The 24,534-nt window shown below is 45.0% G+C and overlaps 1 protein-coding gene across 6 annotated transcripts in view; it reads right to left on the bottom strand.

Moving 5' to 3' along the window:
* Window positions 1–24,534, bottom strand: part of prkcz (protein kinase C, zeta) — a 108,892-nt gene that overhangs the window by 40,067 nt on the left and 44,291 nt on the right. For 5 of the 6 annotated variants that reach the window (XR_013130617.1, XM_077004396.1, XM_077004400.1 and 2 more), the window contains 5 exons: window positions 18,346–18,431; window positions 12,741–12,872; window positions 12,327–12,423; window positions 11,728–11,777; window positions 11,449–11,637 (listed from right to left, as the gene is read on the bottom strand). Coding sequence is in view for 5 of the 6 variants with exons in the window: in XM_077004396.1 (XP_076860511.1) it covers window positions 11,449–11,637; window positions 11,728–11,777; window positions 12,327–12,423; window positions 12,741–12,872; window positions 18,346–18,431 (554 nt within the window). In the remaining variant the exon portion in view is untranslated. Of the gene's footprint in view, window positions 1–11,448; window positions 11,638–11,727; window positions 11,778–12,326; window positions 12,424–12,740; window positions 12,873–18,345; window positions 18,432–19,369; window positions 19,778–24,534 lie in introns of those variants that run through there. The other variant, XM_077004397.1, reaches the window with a different exon arrangement.

Raw genomic sequence — 24,534 nt, 5'->3', positions numbered from 1 at the left:
TAAAAACTCACCATCACTATTAGGAAAGAGGTAGAAATACCCCTATCTGAGTTGTAGGTTGCTGGTCATCATGGGCTTAATGTAATACAACTTGTTTGGTGCTGTTCTGATGGATCGTTTAAAAGCTATTGAAATTAAAAGATAAAAACTCACCACCACTATTAAGTAAGAGGTAGAAATACCCATATCTGACTTATAGGTTGTTGCTTAGGATTGCACTAAATATATAAGAGCTTGTTTTATGATCTTATGATGCACCATTTAAAAGCTATTGACATAATTAGACAAAAACTGACCACCACAAATTGGTGCAAGGTAGAAATACCCATATAAATTTGCCATATTTTGACAATTGTGATTTTTTTTCACCGCGATCAAAATTTGTCCTCCACTTTTTACCCATCTGTGCAGTTAGAACACACACACACACACACACACACACACACACACACACACACTAGTGATTACTAGGGGGCTGTGGTGCACACGTGCCCAGAGCAGTGGGCAGCCCGGCGCCCGGTGCCCGGGGAGCATTTGGGATTAGGTGCCTTGCTCAAGGGCACCTCAGTCATGGCCTCAAGCCTGGGAATCAAACCCACGACCCTCCGGTCACAAGACCAGTTTCCTACAATCAGGCCATGACTGCCCGTTGTATTACAAGTTGTATTACACAAAGTGCATCCTAAATAACAACTATATAAAAGTTGCAGATTGTTATTTAGGATGCACTTTGTGTAATTGCAGATTGTTATTTAGGATGCACTTTGTGTAATACAACTTGTTTGGTAGTTTTATGATGGACCATTGAAAAAATATTGAAATTATTGAAGAAAAAAAAAAAAAACCAGAGTGTGCAGTGCTCTGGGGCCTTTACTACCGCCACTTGCATCCGTGTTAACCGTGTTAATGTATATTGTAGACGGTGCCTTAGACGTTGTAGCGGTCACAATAGTACATTTTAAATAAAATGTTTGTCTACAACTTAAAATATGTATATTCCTGGCGTAAACAAAGCTGTAGGTATTTATTTTGTTTGCCAGAAATGAGAATTTGCACATTTTGGCACTTATTATTGAAGAAAGAATTCCGAATATGCGACCGTGAAACCAACTTTACCGCAGTCAAACGAAGACCACGAAGAATAAACAACTTCCGGGGCACACAAATGGGTCGAGTTAAAAATCAAAATCAAGTTCGGCTCCGAATCCGATTTTTTATTTAGTTATTTTTGTTTGGATCATCAAATAAAAAACTGAAAAATACAAGCCTGGTTTGTTTTTTGTTTTTATATTCAAAACGAAAAACAAAATAATGAATAGTTTTTTTGATTTTCCGATTTTGATTTTCAGTTGAATATCAAATGAATGAATGATACACGGATTTGAGCCGAACTTGATTTTGATTTTTTAACTCGACTCATTTGTGTGCCCCGGAAGTTACTGATTTGTTTATTCTTTGTGGTCTTCGTTTGACTGCGGTAAAGTTGGTTTCACGTTTGCATATTCGGAATTCTTTCTTCAATAATACGTGCCAAAATGTGCAAATTCTCATTTCTGGCAAACAAAATAAATATCTACAACTTTGTTTACGCCAGGAATATACATATTTTAAGTTGTAGACAACATTTTATTTAAAACATACTATTGTAACCACTACAACATCTAAGGCACCATCTACAAATTACATTAACACGGTTAACACGGGCGCAAGTGGCGGTAGTAAAGGCCCCAGAGCACTGCGCACTCTGGTGTTTTTTTTTCAATAATTTCAATATCTTTTCAATGGTCCATCATAAGACCACCAAACAAGTTGTATTACACAAAGTGCATCCTAAATAACAATCCACAACTTCTATATAGTTGTTATTTAGGATGCACTTTGTGTAATACAACTTGTAATACAATGGGCAGTCATGGTCTGATTGTAGGGAACTGGTCTTGTGACCGGAGGGTCATGGGTTCAATTCCCAGGCCTGAGGCCATGACTGAAATACCCTTTTTTTTTTTTTTTTTTTTGGCCCACCTCCACCCCCCCATCTTTGGAGGACAACTTTGTTTTTATGTACAGATTTAAATGGCAATTATAACAATTCTGTATAATATATAGTGTAGTGATAACAATATATAGTGATAACAATATGCAAAGTGATAATTATTGGGGTTAGGTGGACCAAGAAAAGAGGGGGAGAGAAATAATAAAAAGGGAAAAGACAGAGGTAGGAGAAGAAAGGAGAAGAAAAAGAAAAGAAGAAAAAAAAAATTAGTAATAATAAAATAATAATAATAATATTAATAAAATAAAACACGCAACCAGCTCAAATGACCACTGCAAAGAAGTACAGAAAGTAAACCAAATACATATAGTGCAGATGAGTGCGATGTATGGGTGTGTGTGAGTGTGTGTTTATGTGCAACCTAGAAGTGCAACATAGGATAGATGTATGGAATGTACTTAGCAGCAAGGGTGGGTAGCTGCGACAGCATTCCCCCAGAGGCCAGAGGCGGGTGGGGAGAGACCCGGGAATCCCACCCGCCCACGGCCCCCCACAGAGCGGTGGAGTACCAGAGCCGCACTTCCCAGAAACCCTCACCCGCCCGCCCCCGCAGGCGGGAGAGAGAGACCCCGGACAGCGCCCCACCAGTCAAGGAGCGCAGGTCCAGGGGAACCAGAGGGAACAGAGCGCCTCCCCCCCAGGATGCCCCCCCCCCCCCCCCCCCCCCCCCCCCCCCAGGGGCCAGCGGCAAAACCACGGCGCCACGCGCCTGGAAAGCCACCCACCACCCGGCAGGGCCCACCTCCCGCCGAGGAGCACCCGGCCGCCCCATACCACCACCGCCCTGGGGAGCGGGCCAACCGCCCCTACGCCGGGGGGCCAAGCCGGACTCTGGAGCTCCAAGGCGCCCCCCCTCTGGAGTGGTGCAGTAGTCTCAGGGGAGTGTCCATGAGTGAACCGGGCACGACCAGCCCCGACCCAGAACCAGCTGTCCTCACCCACATAACCAAACCCACCCTACATTCGCCCCTATACACCCCCACCATGTACACACCCACCCCCACACACACACACATACACTCAAATTCACCCTCACACCTCCAAACCTGGCCATATGTCCCCTCCCTCCAACACGCACTCATTCATCCACCCATTCAGAAACAAGAAGAAAACAAGGACAGAGACACACACTTATCCAGACTAGCACACCCTCTGCGGCAGGGGCAAATGGCTGGACCAGCAAGGACCAGTAGTGGTCCTAGGAAGCCACCAGCCCAGTCCCGTGCCAGCAACCCCCCCCCCCGCCCCGGCAGGGAGCAGGAAGCGGGTGAAGGAAGGCCTTCCCACCCCTCCACCCCCAGTGTTGTGTGTAGGTGTTGGTGTATATGCATGTGTCGTAGTGTGTGATACTATGGTGCAGTTAAAATTGAGGGGACAGGTGCTATGACAAACGTGAGTGCATGTCCACACCGTCCCCTCAAAGGCCCTCAATGTCTAAAGTGCAGTAAAAACTGAGGGACAGACAGTGGTGAGGAGACGGGTGAACCATGGCAGCAGGCCCACCTCGTCAACCTCTGGGTACCTGCCTGTCCCCGGAATCCTAAATGAGCAAGGATGTGTGTGTGTGTGTGTGTGTGTGTGTGTGTGTGTGTGTGTGTGTGTGTGTGTGTGTGTGTGTGTGTGTGTGTGGGGGGGGGGGGGGGGGGGGGGGGTGGGAATGCTTAGGTCCAGAGGAAAGGGTCCAGCTTGCTAGCTGGCTCATTGAGCACCGAACTTCACTGCCCCCCCAGCTCAAGGCAGGGAGCGGTCGACCCGGGGAGACCAGGGCGGCAACCCCCCCCACCACCACATCCAAGCCCGGATCCACACCACCCCCACCACAGAGAGCAGCCGGTCCGCACATCCACATACACCTAGACACACATTTCTTTCATACACGTATGCACTCACACACATTTAACCCATAAATATATACATACACATATACATACATACATCCATCCATATATATAAATATATACATACACATACATACATATATACATATATATCTACACATACATATACACCCACACACGCTAGTCCCATATACACCACACCCCTGTGTATGCACCCACAACCATACCAATCGCACAGTGAACAAACGATGACAGACATCAACAGTATTGAGGACATGCTGGTCGGAGTCCGGAACCCTACCTCCCGGCCCACCCCAGACATCCCCATCATCCACCACCCCACTCCCACCACCCAGGCACCTCGGAGCCCCAAGGCCCAGACCCGACCCCCCGACCCAGGCCGACCGACCCACCCCCCCCAGCGGCGCAGGTCCCCCCGCACGGGCAGGGCCCCAGCTCGGGGTCGGGGGGCCCCAGGCACCAGGCCCCGGGTCCCGCCACCCGGCCCCACAGGGGAGGCCAGCCACCCCGCCGAGGGCCAGCACCTGCCCCCCCCCACGCCCCGGCCCCACACCCCAGAGCCCAGAGGGAGCGCCACCCAAGCCCCCCCCAACCACCGCCCGCCAGGGCAAGCACATGCCATCCCAGGTCGGCAGCCCCGGCCCCCCCCGCCCAGAAAGTGGCCGGCACGAGCAGTCTCCCCGGGATCGACCCCCAGCCACCAACCGGCCCTCCGGGGGCCGAGGCCCCTGCCAACCACCCCGACTAGCTAATGGAACTGATCAGTGGGGACCAAAGAGAATTAAATTCCTCCAACTGGTCTTTAGAGGAAGCAGACATTCTCTCCAGACAGATGTGATCAAGTAATAAATTTTTGTAATGAGTAATATGCAGGTCCTTTTTCGTTTTCCAATTGATAAGAATGGTTTTCTTGGCGATGCATAGGGCAGTGAGAACTATGTGTGATATGTCTGCCTCTGTATCTAATTCACTGACGTCTCCTAAGATGCACAGTCTGGGGGAAGTTGGGATGCAGCTTTTAAGCCCCGTGGACAATTCTACACATACCTTCTTCCAGAATTCCTTAACAGGCCTACAATCCCATATAGCATGCATATAGTTATCAATTATATTGCCTGTACAGTGGGTGCATATGTTTGATTGTGCTAGGCCCATTTGGAACATCCTTTGTCCTGTATAGTGTGTTCTATGAAGGACTTTGTATTGTATAAGTTGTAAGTTGGGGCTTTTACTTATTTTGAAGATATTTGTACATATGTCGGTCCAGAAATGTTGATCTGGATTAATAAATAGATCTCGTTCCCATTTGGCTATCGGAAGGGAAATTGAGTCATCAAATTTTAACAATAATTTATACAATTTTGATAATAATTTAGGAGTATATAGATTAAAAAATTCAGTTATCCATGCTGATATTTCTAAGTTCAGTTGATTGCGGTTGAATCTCTGTTGAATGATGGATTTTAATTGTTGATATTCCAGAAATCTACTGTTGTTTATTCCATATTCTGATACAAGTTCCTGGAATGTGACAAAGTTTCCATCTTTAATAACATGTTCTAAATTTTTTATTCCCCTGTCATGCCATGATGAAAAATGTAGTACTTTCTTGTTCTGACAGATGTCTGGATTGTTCCAAATGGGTGTTCGTTTGCATGGGATGAGTGGGGACCGAGTTAATTTAAGGAATTCCCACCAGGCTGTCAGTGAAGTATTTATATTAAGGCTTTTAAAGCAGTCCTGATGCTTAATATTAGAGCTAATGTAAGGTAGGTCTGAGAGTTTTATTTTCCCGCAAAATGCTTGTTCTAGGTCCAACCATGGCCTGTCTATTAAGTCGTATTTGACCCATTTTAAAATGTACTGTAATCTATTGGCTAAGAAATATTGATAAAAATTTGGTAATTCTAAGCCACCATTGCGTTTTGGCTTTTGCAAGGTTTTCATACTTATTCTTGATGGCTTGTTTTTCCATAGAAATTTTGAGATGTTTGAATCTAGGGATTTCAACCAAGCAGCAGAGGGTTTATTTGGGATTAATGAGAATAAATAGTTAACTTTGGGTAGAACCATCATTTTAATGGTAGCCACTCTCCCCATGAGTGATATAGGTAAAGCGTTCCAACGTGTGAGATCATCTTCTATTGTTTTTAATAGAGGGATATGATTTAACTGCACCAAGTCTAACAGTTTAGCAGAGACATGTATGCCTAAATATCTAATATTACCTGATTGTAGTGGAGTGGTGGTCGTGTTCTGGAAACTACAGTTTATAGGCAAAACTGTTGATTTGCCCCAGTTGATGGAATATTCTGTTATAGAAGAGAAGCTGTCTATAAGTTTGATTGTATTCGGAAGGGAAGCTTGTGTGTTTTGTAGGAAAAGTAATACATCATCTGCGTAGAGACTTATCCTATGGTTTGTGGTTCCTGTGTTAATTCCTGTAATATTTGCATTTTGTCGAATTGCTGCTGCTAATGGCTCAATGAAGAGAACGAAAAGTGAGGGTGATAGTGGACAGCCCTGCCTGGTGCCCCTTTGCAGAGTGAAGCTTTGTGAGGTGATGTCGTTTGTCCTAACCCGTGCATTAGGAGAAATATGTAAGGCTTTGATCCAGTTAATGAAGGATGGGCCAAATCCAAATTTGTGTAGAACTGCTAATAAATATTTCCAGTTTACCCGGTCAAATGCTTTTTCTGCATCTAAAGATACAATGGTAGTCTCTAATTTGTTAATTGTGCAGTAATCTATTATGTTTATTAGTCTGCGTGTATTGTTGGCAGATTGTCTACCCTTGATAAAACCTGTCTGGTCTGGATGTATTATAAGTGGGGTGATTTCCTCTAATCTTCTGGCAAGTGCTTTGCAAATAATTTTAAGATCTACGTTTATGAGTGAAATGGGGCGATAGCTGGAAGGAAGTGTAGGGTCTTTGCCTGGCTTTAGAAGTACACTGATGTTAGCAGAATTCATGTCTGGAGACAGGACATGATCTTTTTGAATTTGATTTACCATTCTAAAAAAGGTTGGTTCTAGCACAGACCATAATTCTTTGTAGAATTCTACAGGAAATCCATCTGGTCCTGGAGCTTTGTTATTTGGTAGCTGCTGTAAGGCTTCATGTAATTCGGGCAGAGCAAGTGGTGAATCCAGTGCAACAATTTGTTCGTTTTCTAGCTTTGGGAGATTTATATTATTAATAAATTCTTCAATAGCTGAATCTGATGGATTAATCTGTGAAGCGTATAAAGCTTTATAAAACTCTTTAAAAGCTTTATTTATTTGTTGTGGGTCGTGAATAATGCTGCCTGTTGAGTTCTTAATAGAGGAGATAGTTGTTTTTTCCTTATTAAGCTTTAACTGATTATCAAGGAATTTTCCAGATTTATTGCCATGTTCAAAATTCTGCCAGCGCAGTCTTTGCAGTAAAAATTGTGTCTTTTTATCTATTATTTCATTCAATTCCAGTTTGAGTTTCCTCAGCTTGTTCAGTGTGTGTTCTTGTGGTGAAGCAGCATGGGCAGCTTCTAAAGATTTTATTTTTTCTTCCAATTCTAATACCTGTGTTTTTTCTGTCTTTTTCTTATGTGTGCAGTAGGATATTATTTTCCCCCGCATTACTGCCTTCCCTGCTTCCCAAAGAACATACGGTGTTCCTGGCAGATCGTTATATTCTAAATATGTTGCCCATTCTTTTTTGATGTAATTAATGAAATTTAAGTAATTATGTATTTAATCTCTAGTTCCTAGTGTGGTTCTTTTCTGTATCAAAGAAAGAGAGACCAGTGCATGATCACTGATAGTAATAGGATGAATACGAGTGTCTGTGACATCTGTCATAATGGAATTGCTAACTAAGAAGTTGTCTAAACGAGAATGTCAGTGGTGTACTGCTGAAAAGAAGGTGTAATCCCGGAGAGTAGGGTGGTGTGAACGCCACGCATCAGAGAGCCCAAAATCGTTTATATATTGCTTTAGGGTGTCTGTATACTGCCAGTTCCTTTGACTCACTGCTGTACTGAGCCTGTCGATATCTGGATGAAATACCAAGTTGAAGTCTCCTCCTATTATTAGTTTGGTGTCAGAGTGATCAGAGAGTGCAGTGAAAATATTGTGGAAAAAGGAGGGGTCGTCAACATTCGGCCCATATATGTTAGCAAAACATAAACGCATATTTAGAATGGATAGGTTGAGTATTATGTATCTACCATCTGGATCAGTTATATTGTTGCTAATGGATTATTTAAATTAAACATGTCTTGTTGTTCTAGGCGAAAAGTAATGTGTAGTAAGGAGTTGGTGTCTGAAGTACCCTTGAGCAAGGCACCTAACCCGTGTGCACAACAGCCCCCTAGTAATCACTAGTGTGTGTGTGTTCTAACTGCACAGATGGGTAAAAAGTGAAGGACAAATTTCGATTGCAGTGAAAAAAAACCACAATTGACAAAATAAGGCACATTTACATTTATATGGGTATTTCTACCTCTTACCTAATAGTGGTGGTGAGTTTTTATCTAATTATTTCAATAGCTTTTCATAATATTCCAATTTTATGAACAGCACCTGTAAATACCCATGTCTGAGATGTAGGTTGTTGTTTAGGATGCACTTTGTGTAATACAACTTCTTAGGTGGTCTTCTGATGGACCATTTAAAAGCTATTGAAATAATAAGACAACAACTGAGTACTACAAATTGGTGCAAGGTACAAATACCCATGTAAGAGTTGTAGGTTGCTGTTTAGGATGCACTTAATATATAACTACTTGTTGTTCTTTCTCATGACTGAGTAGCATACAGAACTAGACTGAGAGACCAGTTTTAATTAATTAGCTATTTAATATTGTCTTCAATATTGAACCTTTTCACAATATTCAAATTTTCTTAAATATATCAGTCTGCGTGCAACAAATGAGTATAATATACAAGTTTCACCTTTTGAATGGAATTACTGAAATAAATAATATACCAATATCTGTGTAACGTGCTGGGAGTCAGGGTTGGACACAATCGCTAAAACGGAGCTAGTCTCCTCTAAGTAGGGTGACCAGATTTGGGTTTCTGAAAAGGAGGACACCTTTTGTGCTGGGTGGAGGGTCATCGGTGTATCGGTGAATGATTTAGGTGGATGGTGTGTGTGTCACATATTTTTCTATTTAACTTCTCCGTAAATGTACACTTTCGTTTCGTCATTGCCGTAGAACCGGCGGACACACGTGCTTGTGTGTTTCGCTTGTAAACACTTACGCACTGTACATGTATTCTGTTTGAGGCAGTCGAACAAAATCCCGGACGATTTTGAAATTCCCCCCGGACATTTTTTTAGGTCTCAAAAGTAGGACATGTCCACGGACGTCTGTTCACCCTACCTCTAAGTGAACCGCGCCCACACGGACAGTGCGTGACTTACGAGGCATACCGAGAACACACTTCACAGAAACACTCACGAAGGAATATAAAGGATCACAGCGATTATGAAAGGAAAACACGTTTATGTAAGTATGAATGCTGAAATAATACAAGGCACAGAAAACACAGCAGAGACTAAAGTAAACGAGCACTACAAAACACAACGACAAATAACACCGGACCACTATCATCACTGGATACCCATTTGCTGCAACGTGCACGAAATCTCTGCATGCGTCTTACCACCTTCAAATAAATCTTTAATTAATCTAGAATGTGGTTCCAATATGGTCATGTTGTATATACCAATATAGACTATGTTCCAATGTCTAGGCTACAATCAGAGTAGAACAAGTAAAACTGCAGTGCACTCCCACACAAACGAAGCCCATGAAGAATAAACAAATCAGTAACTTCCGGGGCACACAAATGGGTCAAGTTAACAATTCAAAATCAAGTTCGGCTCCGAATCTGATTTTTTATTTAGCTATTTTTGTTTGGATCATCAAATAAAAACTGAAAAATACAAGCCTGGTTTGTTTTTTTGTTTTTATATTCAAAACGAAAAACAAAATAATGAATAGTTTTTTTGATTTTCTGATTTTAATTTTCAGTTGAATATCAAATGATCGAATGATACATGGATTTAGGATACCCTTCGTTTTCGTGTTTGTCAGTTTATTTATAAATCGATTTATTCACTAGAAGTTTTATATTAGCTGGCAGAACCGTACACCTCATGGTCCGTCATGTCTCTTGTTTAGAGCTCCTGCTCGCCATGTTAGCCTGCAAAATTACGACAACAAAAGTTGGGAGAAAACGGCGAGTCCTGTATGGGTTTTTTTTAAATATGACTACGAGAAAGACTACATGTCTTGTAGTGGAAACAGGTGATAAAATATATGGAGTAGTTCTCAAGAGGAAAAACCCCATGAATCTCAAAGCTCACGCAAGAGGGCTAACTGTCAGTACCTTGGCAAGCTGCCTCTGAGTAGCTCCGCCAAAAGAGAAGCAACATCCCGGCTAGGTAGCACCGGGAAGGTGAACCGTAATGGACCATCTTCACCAGTGATCAAATAGCTGCTGGTTAGTTAATATGCAGGAAAACTGCAAGCGGGTGGATGCACTAGTTAATGTGCAGGGCAGTCGTGGCCTGGCGGTTAGGGAAATGGTCTTGTGACCGGAGGGTCATGGCTTCGATTCCCAGACGTGAGGCCATGACTGAGGTGCCCCTTAGCAAGACCCTTAACCCTCAATTGCTCACTTGTATAAAAAATTAGATAAAAATGGAAGTCGCTCTGGATAAGGGCGTCTGCCAAATGCCATAAAATGTAAATGTTGAGACTGGATTGCATTCAAAAAGTTTGGCTTTTCACACGAACCAAAACAGGGTTATGCTCCTATGTTCGTGTCTGTCCTAGTCTGGCAATTTTCAGCAGCAGCAGTATTGGCTTCTGTCTTGCAGGCATCCCAAGTTGCAAAAGTTGATTTCAGGGAGGTTACCCCCCCGGAGGTTAAGTTGTTGAGTGGGGGGTGGGGGGGTTGGCGAGTGAATTCCAGGAGATTATATGTGACTCGCGGGTATCAGGGAGACACAACCGAAATGCGGGAAACTCCCGCAGCTTCCGGGAGACTTGGGATGTCTGATCTTGTGGACTGTTGGTTGTTCAACAGTAATTGAATGCATTTTTAAAAATGGTATCTTTTGTTGAACTTTTTGAATCCTGCACCTGACAAATAACCCAAAGTATAAAAAACTAAAACTAATACTAGAACTAATGAAAACTAAACTAAAACTAAGCTTTAAAAAATAATTAAAACTAGTAAAAACTAGCAAACATGCTCTAAAAACAAATTAAAACTAACTGAATTAGAAAAAAAGTCACAATTAAATAAAAACTAAACTATAATGAAAAGTCCAAAATTTATATAACCTTGGTGTGCGTGTGTATGAGGTGTGTGTGTGTGTGTGTGTGTGTGTGTGTGTGTGTGTGTGTGTGTGTGCGCGCGTGTGTGTGTGTGAGGTGTGAAGTGTGTGTATGAAATGTGTGTGTGTGTGTGTGTATGTGTGTGTGTGTGTGTGTGTGTGTGTGTGTGTGTGTGTGTGTGTGTGTGTGTGTATCTCACCTCATCATCATGCACCAGCTCTTTCTTCACCACCTTCATGGCGTAGACGTGTTCCGTCTTCTTGAGACGCACCAGTAGCACCTTGGCGTAGCTTCCTCGACCAATCACACGGATCAGATCAAAATCAGACAGACCCAAACCCTCCGAGATCTGAATCCCCTCCATCCCATCCACCACCGCGTTCAGGTCCTGGAACGAACACACACACACACACACCTAATATGATGTGTGTAGTGGCAGGTACTGTGTGTTATTCAGTGTGCTACAAAATCTCCTCACCTCAGAGTCTTCAGACTTGTCCACGGCGCGGCTGTGTGCTAAGAAGGGTACTGAGAGAGACAGACAGACAGAAGTTCCTTTACTTCTTTACAACTTATTAAATCTAGGCCCTGTTTCCAAAAATCACTGTGCTGTAAGGTCATCTGAAAGAGACAGAGCGTTGAGTGTAATGCACACTAACACTTAAAGAGCATCTTGGTTTTAGAACTCTATGGTAAAACAGTACTGGCAATTAAACATGTAATTTCACATCAAGCCAGCAGATGGCAGCATGTGAAAGCTGCATATGACTGTAGCTTCACCAGGTTGCACTGCTGCTGGTTTGAATTGGGTTATAATCTCAGTCATCTAACACCCAGCCTGGTTCTGCTGGAGTGGCCAGACTTACAGAACAAATAAGGAATGACGAATGACCTTCACCAGCAGTTATCTTTACACCCCCCCCACCACACACAGGTATATCCTCTCTCTCTCTCTCTCTCACACACACACACACACACAGGTATATCCTCCCTCTCTCTCTCTCTCTTTATCTCTCTCTCTCACACACACACACACACACACACACACACACACACACACACACAGACTAGTCCTACTTCTGTCTGTATCCTCTGGCTCCTCTGGGGGGAGCTCCACTTCCTCCTCCCCAGTTTTTTCATCGACCTGCGGTTCCTGGGATGGCATGACTGGATCCTGTAGAGATACAGAGAGACGGAGACAGGGAGAGAAAGAGAGAGAGAGAGAGAGAGAGAGAGAGAGGGAGGGAGAGAGAAAGGGAGAGAAAGAGCGAGAAAGAAGAGAAAGAGTATGTATCTTGTATGTATTGAGAGATTTAATGTGTTACTTCTCTCCTGATCAGATCTAAACATGAACACTATAGGTCTAAACACTACAGGTCTAAACACAGGGATGATGGCAGGAGGAAACGCTCAGGGGGCAGTGGAGAGGCAGCATGGAGGCAGCAGAGAGACAGCAGGAGCAGCAGAGAGGCACTGAGGGGCAAGACTCACCATATGCCTGTGGCAGGTCAGGGGGACGAGTTTATGACAGCGTTTATGAACCAGCAGTCTGCAGTTGATGCACTTGTAGCCTTGGCGCCCCAGACCCCATATTCTCTCACTACAGTGGCCACAGTGAGCTTTCTGGAGGAGACAGTGGATGTTTAATTGTTAATAACACTCTTCTTCCATTTTGTTATTTTTTATAACATGTATGTAAATGCTGAACTGAAGAGAAGTGAGAGTGAATTATGGAGAGACCCAGAGAGGAGTAGAGAGAGGGAGAGAGAAAGAGAGAATAAACGAGCAGACGAGCAGCAGGAGCTGGAGTGGGAGGGACACGTCCCCGTGTGCAAAGGGAACCCTCTACCAGTTACACCAAACCCTCAACCAGTAACACCAAACCCTCAACCAGTTACACCAAACCCTCTACCAGTTACACCAAACCCTCTACCAGCTAGACTAACCCTCTACCAGTTAGACTAACCCTCCAACAGCTAGACTAAACCTCTACCAGTTACACCAAACCCTCTAACAGCTAGACTAACCCTCTACCAGTTACACCAAACCCTCTACCAGCTACACCTAACCCTCTACCAGCTACACCAAACCATCCAACAGCTAGACTAACCCTCTACCAGTTAGACTAACCCTCTACCAGTTACACCAAACCATCTACCAGCTAGACTAACCCTCTACCAGTTACACCAAACCCTCTACCAGTTACACCAAACCCTCTACCAGTTACACCAAACCCTCTTGCAGCTACAGCAAACCCTCTACCAACTACACTAACCCTCTACCAGTTACACCAAACCCTCTACCAGTTACACCAAACCCTCTACCAACTACACCACACCCTCTACCAGTTACACCAAACCCTCTACCAGTTACACCAAACCCTCTACCAGCTACAGCAAACCCTCTACCAGCTACAGCAAACCCTCTACCAGCTACAGCAAACCCTCTACCAACTACACTAACCCTCTACCAGTTACACCAAATCCTCTACCAGTTACACCTAACCCTCTACCAGTTACACCAAACCCTCCACCAGCTAGACTAACACTCTACCAGTTACACCAAACCCACTACCAGCTAGACCAAACGCTACCAGTTACACCAAACCCTCTACCAGCTACACCAAACCCTCTACCAGCTACAGCAAACCCTCTACCAGCTACAGTAAACCCTCTACCAGTTACACCAAATCCTCTACCAGTTACACCAAACCCTCTACCAGCTATACTAAACCCTCTACCAACTAGACTAACCCTCTACCAGCTACACCAAACCCTCTACCAGCTACACCTAACCCGCTACCAGCTACAGCAAACCCTCTACCAACTACACTAACCCTCTACCAGTTACACCTAACCCTCTACTAGCTACACCTAACCCTCTACCAGCTACACCTAACCCTCTACCAGCTACACCTAACCCTCTACCAGCTACACCTAACCCTCTACACCAAGCCCTCTACCAGTTACACCAAATCTTCTACCAGTTACACCTAACCCTCTACCAGTTACACCTAACCCTCTACACCTAACCCTCTACCAGCTACACCTAACCCTCTACCAGCTACACCTAACCCTCTACTAGCTACACCAAACCCTCTACCAGTTACACCACACCCTCTACCAACTAGACTAACCTTCTACCAGGTAGACAAAGCCTCTACCAGCTACACCAAATGTGTTACACCATCTATGTGTTATACCAACTCTATAACTGCTACATCAACCCACATGCATATGTGTATTTGTGTGCTTATAAGCCAGGGGATTATATAAAGGTGCTTGGGGTTAGGCTGAGATGTGAGTCCACTCTGCCTACAGCCCTTGACCTCATTTCACCTTTTGACCTCATTTCAAAAGGGGGGGGGGGGGGGGGGGGGGGGGGGTTACATCACCTACACCTGGGGAAACATGACACCCCTAAAACATACATTCATTAAAATGACCCATGTTATGAAAAACAGACATTGAGGGTTCATAAAGCAAAGTGGGCGTATTACGGCTGACCCAGCGAGGTTGCTAGCTCAGCGTGGTGGTATCCTGACTAGCGGCCCACATAGCAACACTGTGGCTAGCACAGCTGCTCACACGCCACAGTTACTTAGCACCCTTAAGGGCTCAGAAGTGGTCTTCAGAAGAGGAGATCACACCCGAGCACACACTCAGTCCTGAACCCCAGTGGCTAGTGGACAGGGATGTTTAACCTCCCTTTCATTCCTTCCTTCTCTTCCCTTTTTATGCTTTCTTTCTTCGTCTCACTCTCTCTGTCTTTCCTCCTTTCTTTTGATCTATTTTCTTGTCACTGCTTCTTATCTCTCAGTGTCTCTTGGTCTCTCTCGGTGTCTCTCAGTCTCTCTCAGAGTCTATCGGTCTCTCTCAGAGTCTATCGGTCTCAGAGATGGTCGCCATTGTCACTTTCTCTGCTGCGTGACCACCTCACTGTTGTTTAACATTACATTTTCTTTCCCGGATGTGCCTACAAATTCTGCTCCCTGTATTGCCCCGGCAACAGCTATAATCTGTACTATTCATACCAACATGTGTGTGGATCTGTGGGGAAGCACCAATCACACCCACGTGTCCCTGCACACGGTCCCCTGAGCAACCAGCGACATCAAAACAAGAAGCAGCCTGCGCTCGCAATACCATCAAAATGCACAAACAACAAATAAAGAAATAAACAGGGTAACGTTCTTCCAAAAGTTAAAGTGGCATAAAGTTTGGACAGGCATGGGGTCAGACACTGGGGCACTGTGATACTGGGTGAGTTTTTACCACATACAAGGTGTGTGAGATGAGAGGAGGAGGAGACCGTGGGGGGGTTGGGGGGGGGTAGAATGTGTGTGTGTGAAAGAGGGGAGGAGAGAGGGAGAAGGGGAGAGAATGGAGGGGAGGAGAGAGGGAGAGGGGGAAGGAGTAGAGAAGAAGAGAGGAGGAGAGGGGAGGGGAGGAGCAGCTCTCAGTAAGACTGAAAAGATACTGACCTCTTTAATGAATGTCCTGTTTTTCTTAAAGAAGGACAGGTGATATCTGGGTAGTTCTTGCATTCATATATGTGAGAGATACATTCAGCATACAAATGTCAAAAGTAGGATAATGTGTAAACATTGATCACGCAGTACTGGTCATTTTAGTATTCATACTGTTGTTTATTCTACTCTGTATTTTTATACATTTGGATTCATTTACATTTTTTTATGAATTTTAAAACCAGCTCATGTAATGTTGCTGTGCTTTGTGCTAGATGTGTAGTGTAGCATCTAACTGCATGTAACATGCGTGACTTGAATTGCATAACTATCTGTATATAAATTTGTATGTAGGTCACTGTGTAAATGCTGTGTGTTTTAAGAGTTACTCTGTGTAACTGTGTAAATGTGAGCAACTGTTGAACTGTAAACTGTAAACACACACACACGCGCGCACACACACACACACACTGCTGGGAAGCAGAGAGGCAGTAGTGTGTGAATCAGGTGCAGAAGGGGTCCTGGTGCTCACAGACAGACTGGGCACATCAGTGCAGTAATGGAGCTAAATGCATTATGATGCATGATGGTGCATTTTAGTATATTATGAAGTCATCTAATGTAATGTAGCAGGTCAGGCAAAGTGCTGAAGGGCTACCTCAGTCTCCACAGAACACACACACACACACACACACACACACACACACACACACACACACACACACACACACACACACACACACACACACACCACCCCCTTACACTGTACACAAACCCCATTTACACACACTCTTTGTACCTGCATGGTGTTTGAATTAATGGTAATTGTTTAATACAATGAGATGCAACCTTTCCCCTATTTTCTCCATAGCTGGTCCGTTTCATTCACAGTTCTCCTCTTCCTGCTGGAAGGCAGAATGTGGTTCTGTACTGAGGAACAGCTCAGAGAAGCTGAACTAGACCCCAACACCCCCAACTAGACTAAACTAGACCTCCAACACCAGTCTGGGCCAAGACAGGACCAGCAGCTGTAAGAGAATCTCCAATAGTCAAATAGTATGATGCACACTGATAGTGACCGTGTCTTACCCTGCTGCATGGAGGAGTGAGGAACCAGAATGAGTGTGTAGGGACAGGTCTCTCTCAACCAGAAGAGTGTGTAGGGACAGGTCTCTCTCAACCAGAAGAGTGTGTAGGGACAGGTCTCTCTCAACCAGAAGAGTGTGTAGGGACAGGTCTCTCTCAACCAGAAGAGTGTGTAGGGATAGGTCTCTCTCAACCAGAAGAGTGTATGGACAGGTCTCTCGACCAGAATGAGTGTGTAGGGATAGGTCTCTCAACCAGAAGAGTGTATGGACAGGTCTCTCGACCAGAAGAGTGTGTAGGGACAGGTCTCTCCTTTTCTACTGGGGGGCATTGAGATGTTCTTTTTTCAATTAAAGACTCCAGCATTATCCAAACTATCTCAACAGATAAAAGCAGTAAGACTCCCCTAATATCCAATATCCATTATCCATTACCTAGGGTTAGGGTTAGGGTAATATCCATTATCCATTAACCATTACCCATCAGTCGTCAGATGTTGTGATGTAGCTGTAGTTTGTCTGTTAGCGCTGAAGCGCAGTTGGCTAATACAGCTAACGCTCTGTTCACTCTGCTACCTGCGCTCAGCACTGTCCTCACATCACACACGTTACAGTATGTATGTCAACTGCATGTATGTGTGTGTGTGTATGTATGTATGTATGTGTATAAACTGTGTATGTATGTAAACTGCATGTATGTATAATAATTCAAATGAAAATAAATAAATCAGACAGACCCACAATCAGACAGACCCAGGACAGATTCACAACACACAGGATAACACAGACAGGAGAGAGCTGTATCAGTACCAACACTCTCCCTGGCTCTATCTGTCTCTGTCTGTCTCTCCCTCTCCCTCTCTCATCTGTGTGACCTCCAGTGATGGTAAGATCCTACACCTCATATACACAGAGCGGCTTCAACACTCAGCCCTCTGTGTCCATGGAGACAATGCCCTAAGCCCCTCCCCCTTCTGACTACAATCATTTGACTGCACTATTGTAATGCTGAATAATGCATCATCACCACTCCTCTTAAGTGGTTAGTCATCTTACACACACACACACACACACGCACACACACGCACACACACACACGCGCGCGCAGTACATTGTGCATGACCTATTTCAGAAACTTCCAACAGATCCTTAGTTATCAGCAGCAGTAGATCTCCATCTGAGCCCTGCTTCTCAGGGAGGGTCTGAGGAGAAGAGGGAGGTCTGAGGAGGAGAAGGAGGGTCTGAGGAGGAGAAGGAGGTCTGAGGAGGAGAAGGAGGGTCTGAGGAGAAGAGGGAGGGTCTGAGGAGAAGAGGGAGGGTCTGAGGAGGAGAAGGAGGGTCTGAGGAGAAGAGGGAGGGTCTGAGGAGAAGAGGGAGGGTCTGAGGAGGAGAAGGAGGGTCTGAGGAGAAGAGGGAGGGTCTGAGGAGAAGAGGGAGGGTCTGAGGAGGAGAAGGAGGGTCTGAGGAGAAGAGGGAGGGTCTGAGGAGGAGAGATGTCTGAGGATGAGAGGGAGGTCTAGGCAGGAGGGAGGTCCTCACTCACCCTGTTAAAGCGCTTGGCCTGGAAGAGATGCCCGTTCACTCTGTACAACTTCCTCCATCTTCGAGCTCCGCGTCGGTAGATGGATTCTAGGAGAGAGAGGACAGTGTTGAAGAGTTCAGACCTCAGGACAGACTACAAACACACACAGACCAGATCACACGGACGACAGAGACAGAGGAAGACAGATTGAGAGGGTGAGAGACACAGAAGGAGAGAAGGAGAGAGAGGTAGAGAGAGACAGAAGGAAAAAGGTAGTGAGATTATAAAATACAAGCTGGCATTGACTGGTGGGCGTGGCTCTGACTGCATCAAATCAAAAAAATATACTCCAGAACCTCACACTATTAACACCTCTCCTCCACCTCTCTCATCACTCTCTTCTCCACCTCTCATCACTCTCTCCGCCATTCTCTCCATCTCCATCACTCTCTACCTCTCTCCTTCACACTTCTCACACTTTCCTTTACCAATTTCATTTTCCTCCCTCATTTTCTCTCTTGCTTTTTTTCAATCACTTGTTCATTTTCACCAGCATCCTGACATTGGAATTAACACTGAGTCATCTGATGTAAACTCAAACACACACTAGATCCACTAGACTGTTCTGTTTGTTCTCAAATACCGAAGTGATCCACTAGACCAGGGGTGGCCAACCCGTCAGAGACCAAGAGCCACTTTATTACCGTGTTACAGCAAAGAGCCACATCATACACATGGGCACGCTTGCCTTCCTCTCTCTCTCACACACACACACACACACACACACACACACACACAGACCTCTGCTCAGATTTTTTGTAAATGTCCACACAAACATTGTGGGGGCAGTCATGATCTGGTGGTTAGGGAACTAGTCTTGTGACCAGAGGGTCTTGAGTTCCCAGGCCTGAGGCCATGACTGAGGTGCCCTTGAGCAAGGCACCTAACACCAACTGCTCAGTCGTACGCAACTGTTGTTTTCTAGGTCAAAAGTGGGTAATCTCTGTTATCAACACTCGTTACAACGCCACTGACCTGCGCTCACCTTTAGGAAGAAGAGAACAGACAGCGTCAGTAGTTTTGAAGCCTCCCTCAGTCGACTGCGGTGCTGCACCTCGTATGTGGTTTATTCCAAAACGTGTGACAGAAGACCACGTCTCACCAACGATACTCAAAGCACAATCACAATAGCACAGATACTTCATGCCGTTAGTCTCACGTTTTCCACTACGCCGGTTTTAAAAGTGTTAGCAGCTCGCTAGGCTTGTAAACAAACCGCGCACCATGAAGATGTAGCAGTGTGTCGCCCTCAAAGCTGATGAGGTAACCGGGCAGACCGTTTGTGCAGGTGAGAGTGCGGACCGGCTGGGGAGCTGCATGAAACCAGGCAAAGAGCCACAGGTTGGCCATTCCTGCACTAGACTATTCTATATGTACTCAAACACAACATTTCACTGGACTGCGCTCTCTCTCTCTCTCTCTCTCTCTCTCTCTCTCTCTCTCTCTCTCTCTCTCTCTCTCTCTCTCTCTCTCTCTCTGTGTGTGTGTGTGTGTGTGTGTGTGTACTCAGCACAGTGATCCACTTGATTGCTCTTTCTTCTACAGGAGCTGCAGCTGTGTTGCTCTTTTCTGCTTTAACGAATCACTACAGTCAGATCATCCTTCTTCAGAAAATCCCAAATGAGGCCTGATTTAGGAATATCAGATAACTGACTGCATATGCATCAAAGACTGGTGACAAAGTTAGTCTGTATTCTGTTATTCTAATGTAAACACATGGGCCACCTGATCCAGTTTAAGGCTTTACCTTTAATTTTAAAAGTTTACTTCTTCCCAAAGGAAAAAGTGCATATGGGAAAGTAACTGAATGGAGAACTTCAGTGTCAACAGTTATATAAAATGCTGTTATGAGTACCAGGACAGAGTTGACAGCTCGGGCTGTAATTGCATATTACATAAGCAAAAAACAACACAGGTTAGAACAGATATAGAGATCATCTCATAGCAACACCTGCAGTGGGGCGGGGTGTTGTGGTCACATGACAACAGTGAGGACCATATCATGACGTCGCGTCTCAAAATAGCTCCTTCTGTCTGCGGTGCTCAGCAGTTTCGTTATTCATATCCAGTTCATAATGTAAAAGAAGATGGTGTGACTGCCGCAGAGATGGTGTAGCCCTTACGAAGCAGAGATGGTGTAGCCCTTACGAAGCAGAGATGGTGTAGCCCTTATGAAGCAGAGATGGTGTAGCCCTTACGAAGCAGAGATGGTGTAGCCCTTACGAAGCAGAGATGGTGTAGCCCTTACGAAGCAGAGATGGTGTAGCCCTTACGAAGCAGAGATGGTGTAGCCCTTACGAAGCTGAGATGGTGTAGCCCTTACGAAGCTGAGATGGTGTAGCCCTTACGAAGCTGAGATGGTGTAGCCCTTACGTAGCACAGATGGTGTAGCCCTTACGTAGCACAGATGGTGTAGCCCTTACGAAGCTGAGGTGGTGTAGCCCTTACACAGCACAGATGGTGTAGCCCTTATGAAGCTGAGATGGTGTAGCCCTGACGTAGCAGAGATGGTGTAGCCCTTACACAGCAAAGATGGTGTAGCCCTTACACAGCAAAGATGGTGTAGCCCTTACACACCAGAGATGGTGTAGCCCTTACACACCAGAGATGGTGTAGCCCTTACACAGCAGAGATGGTGTAGCCCTTACACAGCAGAGATGGTGTAGCCCTTACACAGCAGAGATGGTGTAGCCCTTACACAGCAGAGATGGTGTAGCCCTTAACGGACCTGCCAAGACCCTCCACACCGAAATACTGGCTGACACTTCAGTTAAAGGTACCCACTTAATGTTATATAAAACACTCCTAGCTTCCATAACTCATGAGCCACAGACAGATCTGAACTCTCAAGTGCCTTAAGATAAAGTGTGACCAAAGGCTATAAATGCTTTCATGGCTACAGACATTCCCGGTCCACACAGCTCTGATGTACAACCACCTCTCCTTACTGGTGCACTGCTCACGGGCATCTCCATAGTTACAGGAACCCTGATGGAGCGGCTGGTGTGATGGAAACAGGCCCCTCTGATGGAGAGAGTGATGTGAGGGAGAGGGTGGTGTGAGGGAGAGGGTGGTGGGTTAGGATGTATGTGTGTGCATCATTAGTGTCATACACCTTTAGGGTGTGTGTGTGTGTGTGTGTGTCATTAGGGTTAGCATAGGGTTAGGTTCGGGTTACTTTTCTTTTTTCTCTACACACAAACACACAGCACCACTACAGACCAGTTACAGAGCCACTACAGACCCACTACAGACCAGTTACAGACCAGCTACAGACCAACTACAGACCCACTACAGACTGGCTCTAACCCTCTTTGGCTGATCCTGTGGAGGGCACACAAGGCGAAACAGGCACTGTTTCAAGTTGCCACTGTTGCCATGGCAACACAGTCTCTGGCAATTGCAAATTGCCAACTGATCTGGTATAAATCTAGACACACACACACGCACACACACACACACACATTGCAGCACTGTATATTCTTGCACTGTACAAGCACTATGTTGTTATACAACACACCATCACGGACCAGCAGTATGAACCAAGAGCCACACACACACACACACACACACACACCCCTCAGGTCTTATACACGTCTGCTGTTCACTGTGAGCATCTCCAATAATCGGCCTGTCACGGCCGAAACAGCAACCACTCGAACACGTTTAGGGTTCCTGCGTACGCTAGCACAGGTTTAGGGTTCCTGCATATGCTAGCACAGGTTTAGGGTTCCTTCGTAGACTAGCACAGGTTTCTGCCTTTAACCAATGCGCTCAGAACCCTCACTGAGCAGAATCGGATATGTGACAATACATCAGTCTGAATCAATACATCAGTCTCACAGTAATGGGGTGACGCTCCAACGTCTCACAGTACGTCTCACAGTACTGGAGTGACGCTCCTCAGATAGAGGGGGGGTGTCCTTCAGATAGATAAACCTGGTGGTACTCTGCCTGGTGGTACTGTTTTCGTTTAGGCTTGATAACGAATCCATGTGTTCAGACTGGAGAAGGAAGAGGTTAAAAATCTAGAATTAGATGTAAAAATACTTTTGTGCTTATTTCTACTTCTATGGCCCTGGTGTGCAGAACTAGTGCCTCAATAACTTCAATAACAGGACTGCCACCTCACTGCTGTTAGACCTGCTGCCAGAGCTTAATAAACCTCGGTTACATTTTTCTTACACTTCTGTCACTACCTCCAAAATTCAACACTATAAATATACACCATCTTATTGGTTTCTGAAGCCTCCTTACATGATGCCCCTGGGGGAGGGGGGGGGGGAGTGAGTGAGTGAGTGTGTGTGTGTGTGTGTGTGTGTGTGTGTCTAAAGTTAGCTCCCTTCACTCCTGGGCGTGTCAGAGTGCTGCCTGTGCCCTGTTTCTCCTCTAGAACATTCCGGTGGAACTGCCCAGAACACCTGAGAGTTGTGCGTGTAAGCAGGCCAGTGGTGTGGGCGGGTCAGCATGTAGGACAGGCAATGGGATGCCAGCAACCATGTGCAGAACACAGAGTTGGGTGATGTACAGGATGCAGTACAGGACAGTGTATAGGAAGAACAGGACAATGAGCCAGACAGTGTGCATAACAGCATGAAGGACAGAGACTAAGACCATGTGCAGGACAGAAAGCAGGGCAGTATGCAGGACAGAGAACAGGGCGGTGTGTGGGACAGAAAGCGGGAGAGAGAGAGCGGGGTGGTGTGCGGGACAGAGAGCGGGGTGGTGCGCGGGACAGAGTGGGGTGGTGTGCGGGAAAGAGAGTGGAGCATGAGAAGTTGCAGTTTGAACACTGTATGGAATATGACTGTTAAAATGTGTTATGAAAATCAAACCACATGTATTTCATCCTTTCAAATGTGTGTCATTAATGAAGCAGATGATGATTAGCTCATGTCCCATTTTGAACTACAGTTATTCCCAATTAACAACAACGCAACAACTGGGCTAACGGTAAGGAGCTGCACACTGCACTTACACGCCTGTCTAAGCTGGTCTGAACTGGTCAGAACTGGTTTGAACTGATCCAGACAAAACATCTGATTTGATATGCTTTGCCCATTCAGTCAATTTCCACCACTTTTAAAGCATGTGTTTATGTCTGCTCTCCAAACTGGGTCATTCTGAAAACACACTGCTTTGTAGGCCTGTGTTGAAAAAATCGATTTTTCGATTCAGAATCGATTAGCATATGATGATCTGATAATCGATTCATACGTCCAAAGATCGATTTTTTTAGTGAACTTTTACCCCCGCCTCGTCACTGAATTCACGCAGGCGTGCTCGGTCTAACGAACTGTAAAACAACATGGCGTCGGACAGTGCCGGTAACGACGATAGTCAAATCGGCAATCTAAAAACAGAAGGACAGTTTATCCAGTGTCAGTGACTATTTACAGTTAGTCCATGTCACTGACAGTTTACCCAGTGTTTTACAGTTTTAAAGTTTAAAATGTTCTTGCGATGAACGAGACAGAATCCTTTGCACTTTCCAAATCGTTACGTTTATTACATTTACCGAAGCGCAGACAGCGCACATAAAACACGTTTACATAAAACATGTGTGACTCAAACAACGACGAGCACAGGACGCTGCGCGAACGCACATTAAGTAGACAAACCACATAAACCCCACGTGATGACGAGACGGGCCACAGGTGAGACGGATTATACAAGACGCACCCGAACCCACGGAGATCTACAGACGCAGACGAGTAGACGCAGACAACGTTAACACACGCCCAAAAGGGAGGGGTCGGGGACCGTAACGTGACAGTTCTGTTCTTATATTCGCACTTTAAAGAAAAATACACGTTTACATTTTATACTTTCAGTTTATTAAGTGTGAGCACTTTTAAAATAAAAATGCATTTGGTAGCAACAGGTTTTGGGTGAATTCTTAATTATTTCAATCATAATAATAATGCAGTGGTTAGTGTTCCAGTAGGAGCCCACTGTTGCAGATATAGGCACCTCAAAGATGTCCTCTGTTTATTGTCCTGGATTACCTTTCTTGAAGGTAGATTTATGATTACCCTTTTCACCAGTCTTCCAGCCATCAGTAACTACCAACTACCAGTAACTATTTGCTGATTAATATCGATATAATACTAGTTTTAACATGTTGCTTCTTTACATAGTCAGGAAACA

This window comes from Brachyhypopomus gauderio, chromosome 4 (genome assembly GCF_052324685.1).
Source record: "Brachyhypopomus gauderio isolate BG-103 chromosome 4, BGAUD_0.2, whole genome shotgun sequence".
Lineage (NCBI taxonomy): Eukaryota > Metazoa > Chordata > Actinopteri > Gymnotiformes > Hypopomidae > Brachyhypopomus > Brachyhypopomus gauderio.
Note: the sequence above shows the minus strand (reverse complement) of the source record. Positions and strands in the feature narration are given on the sequence as shown.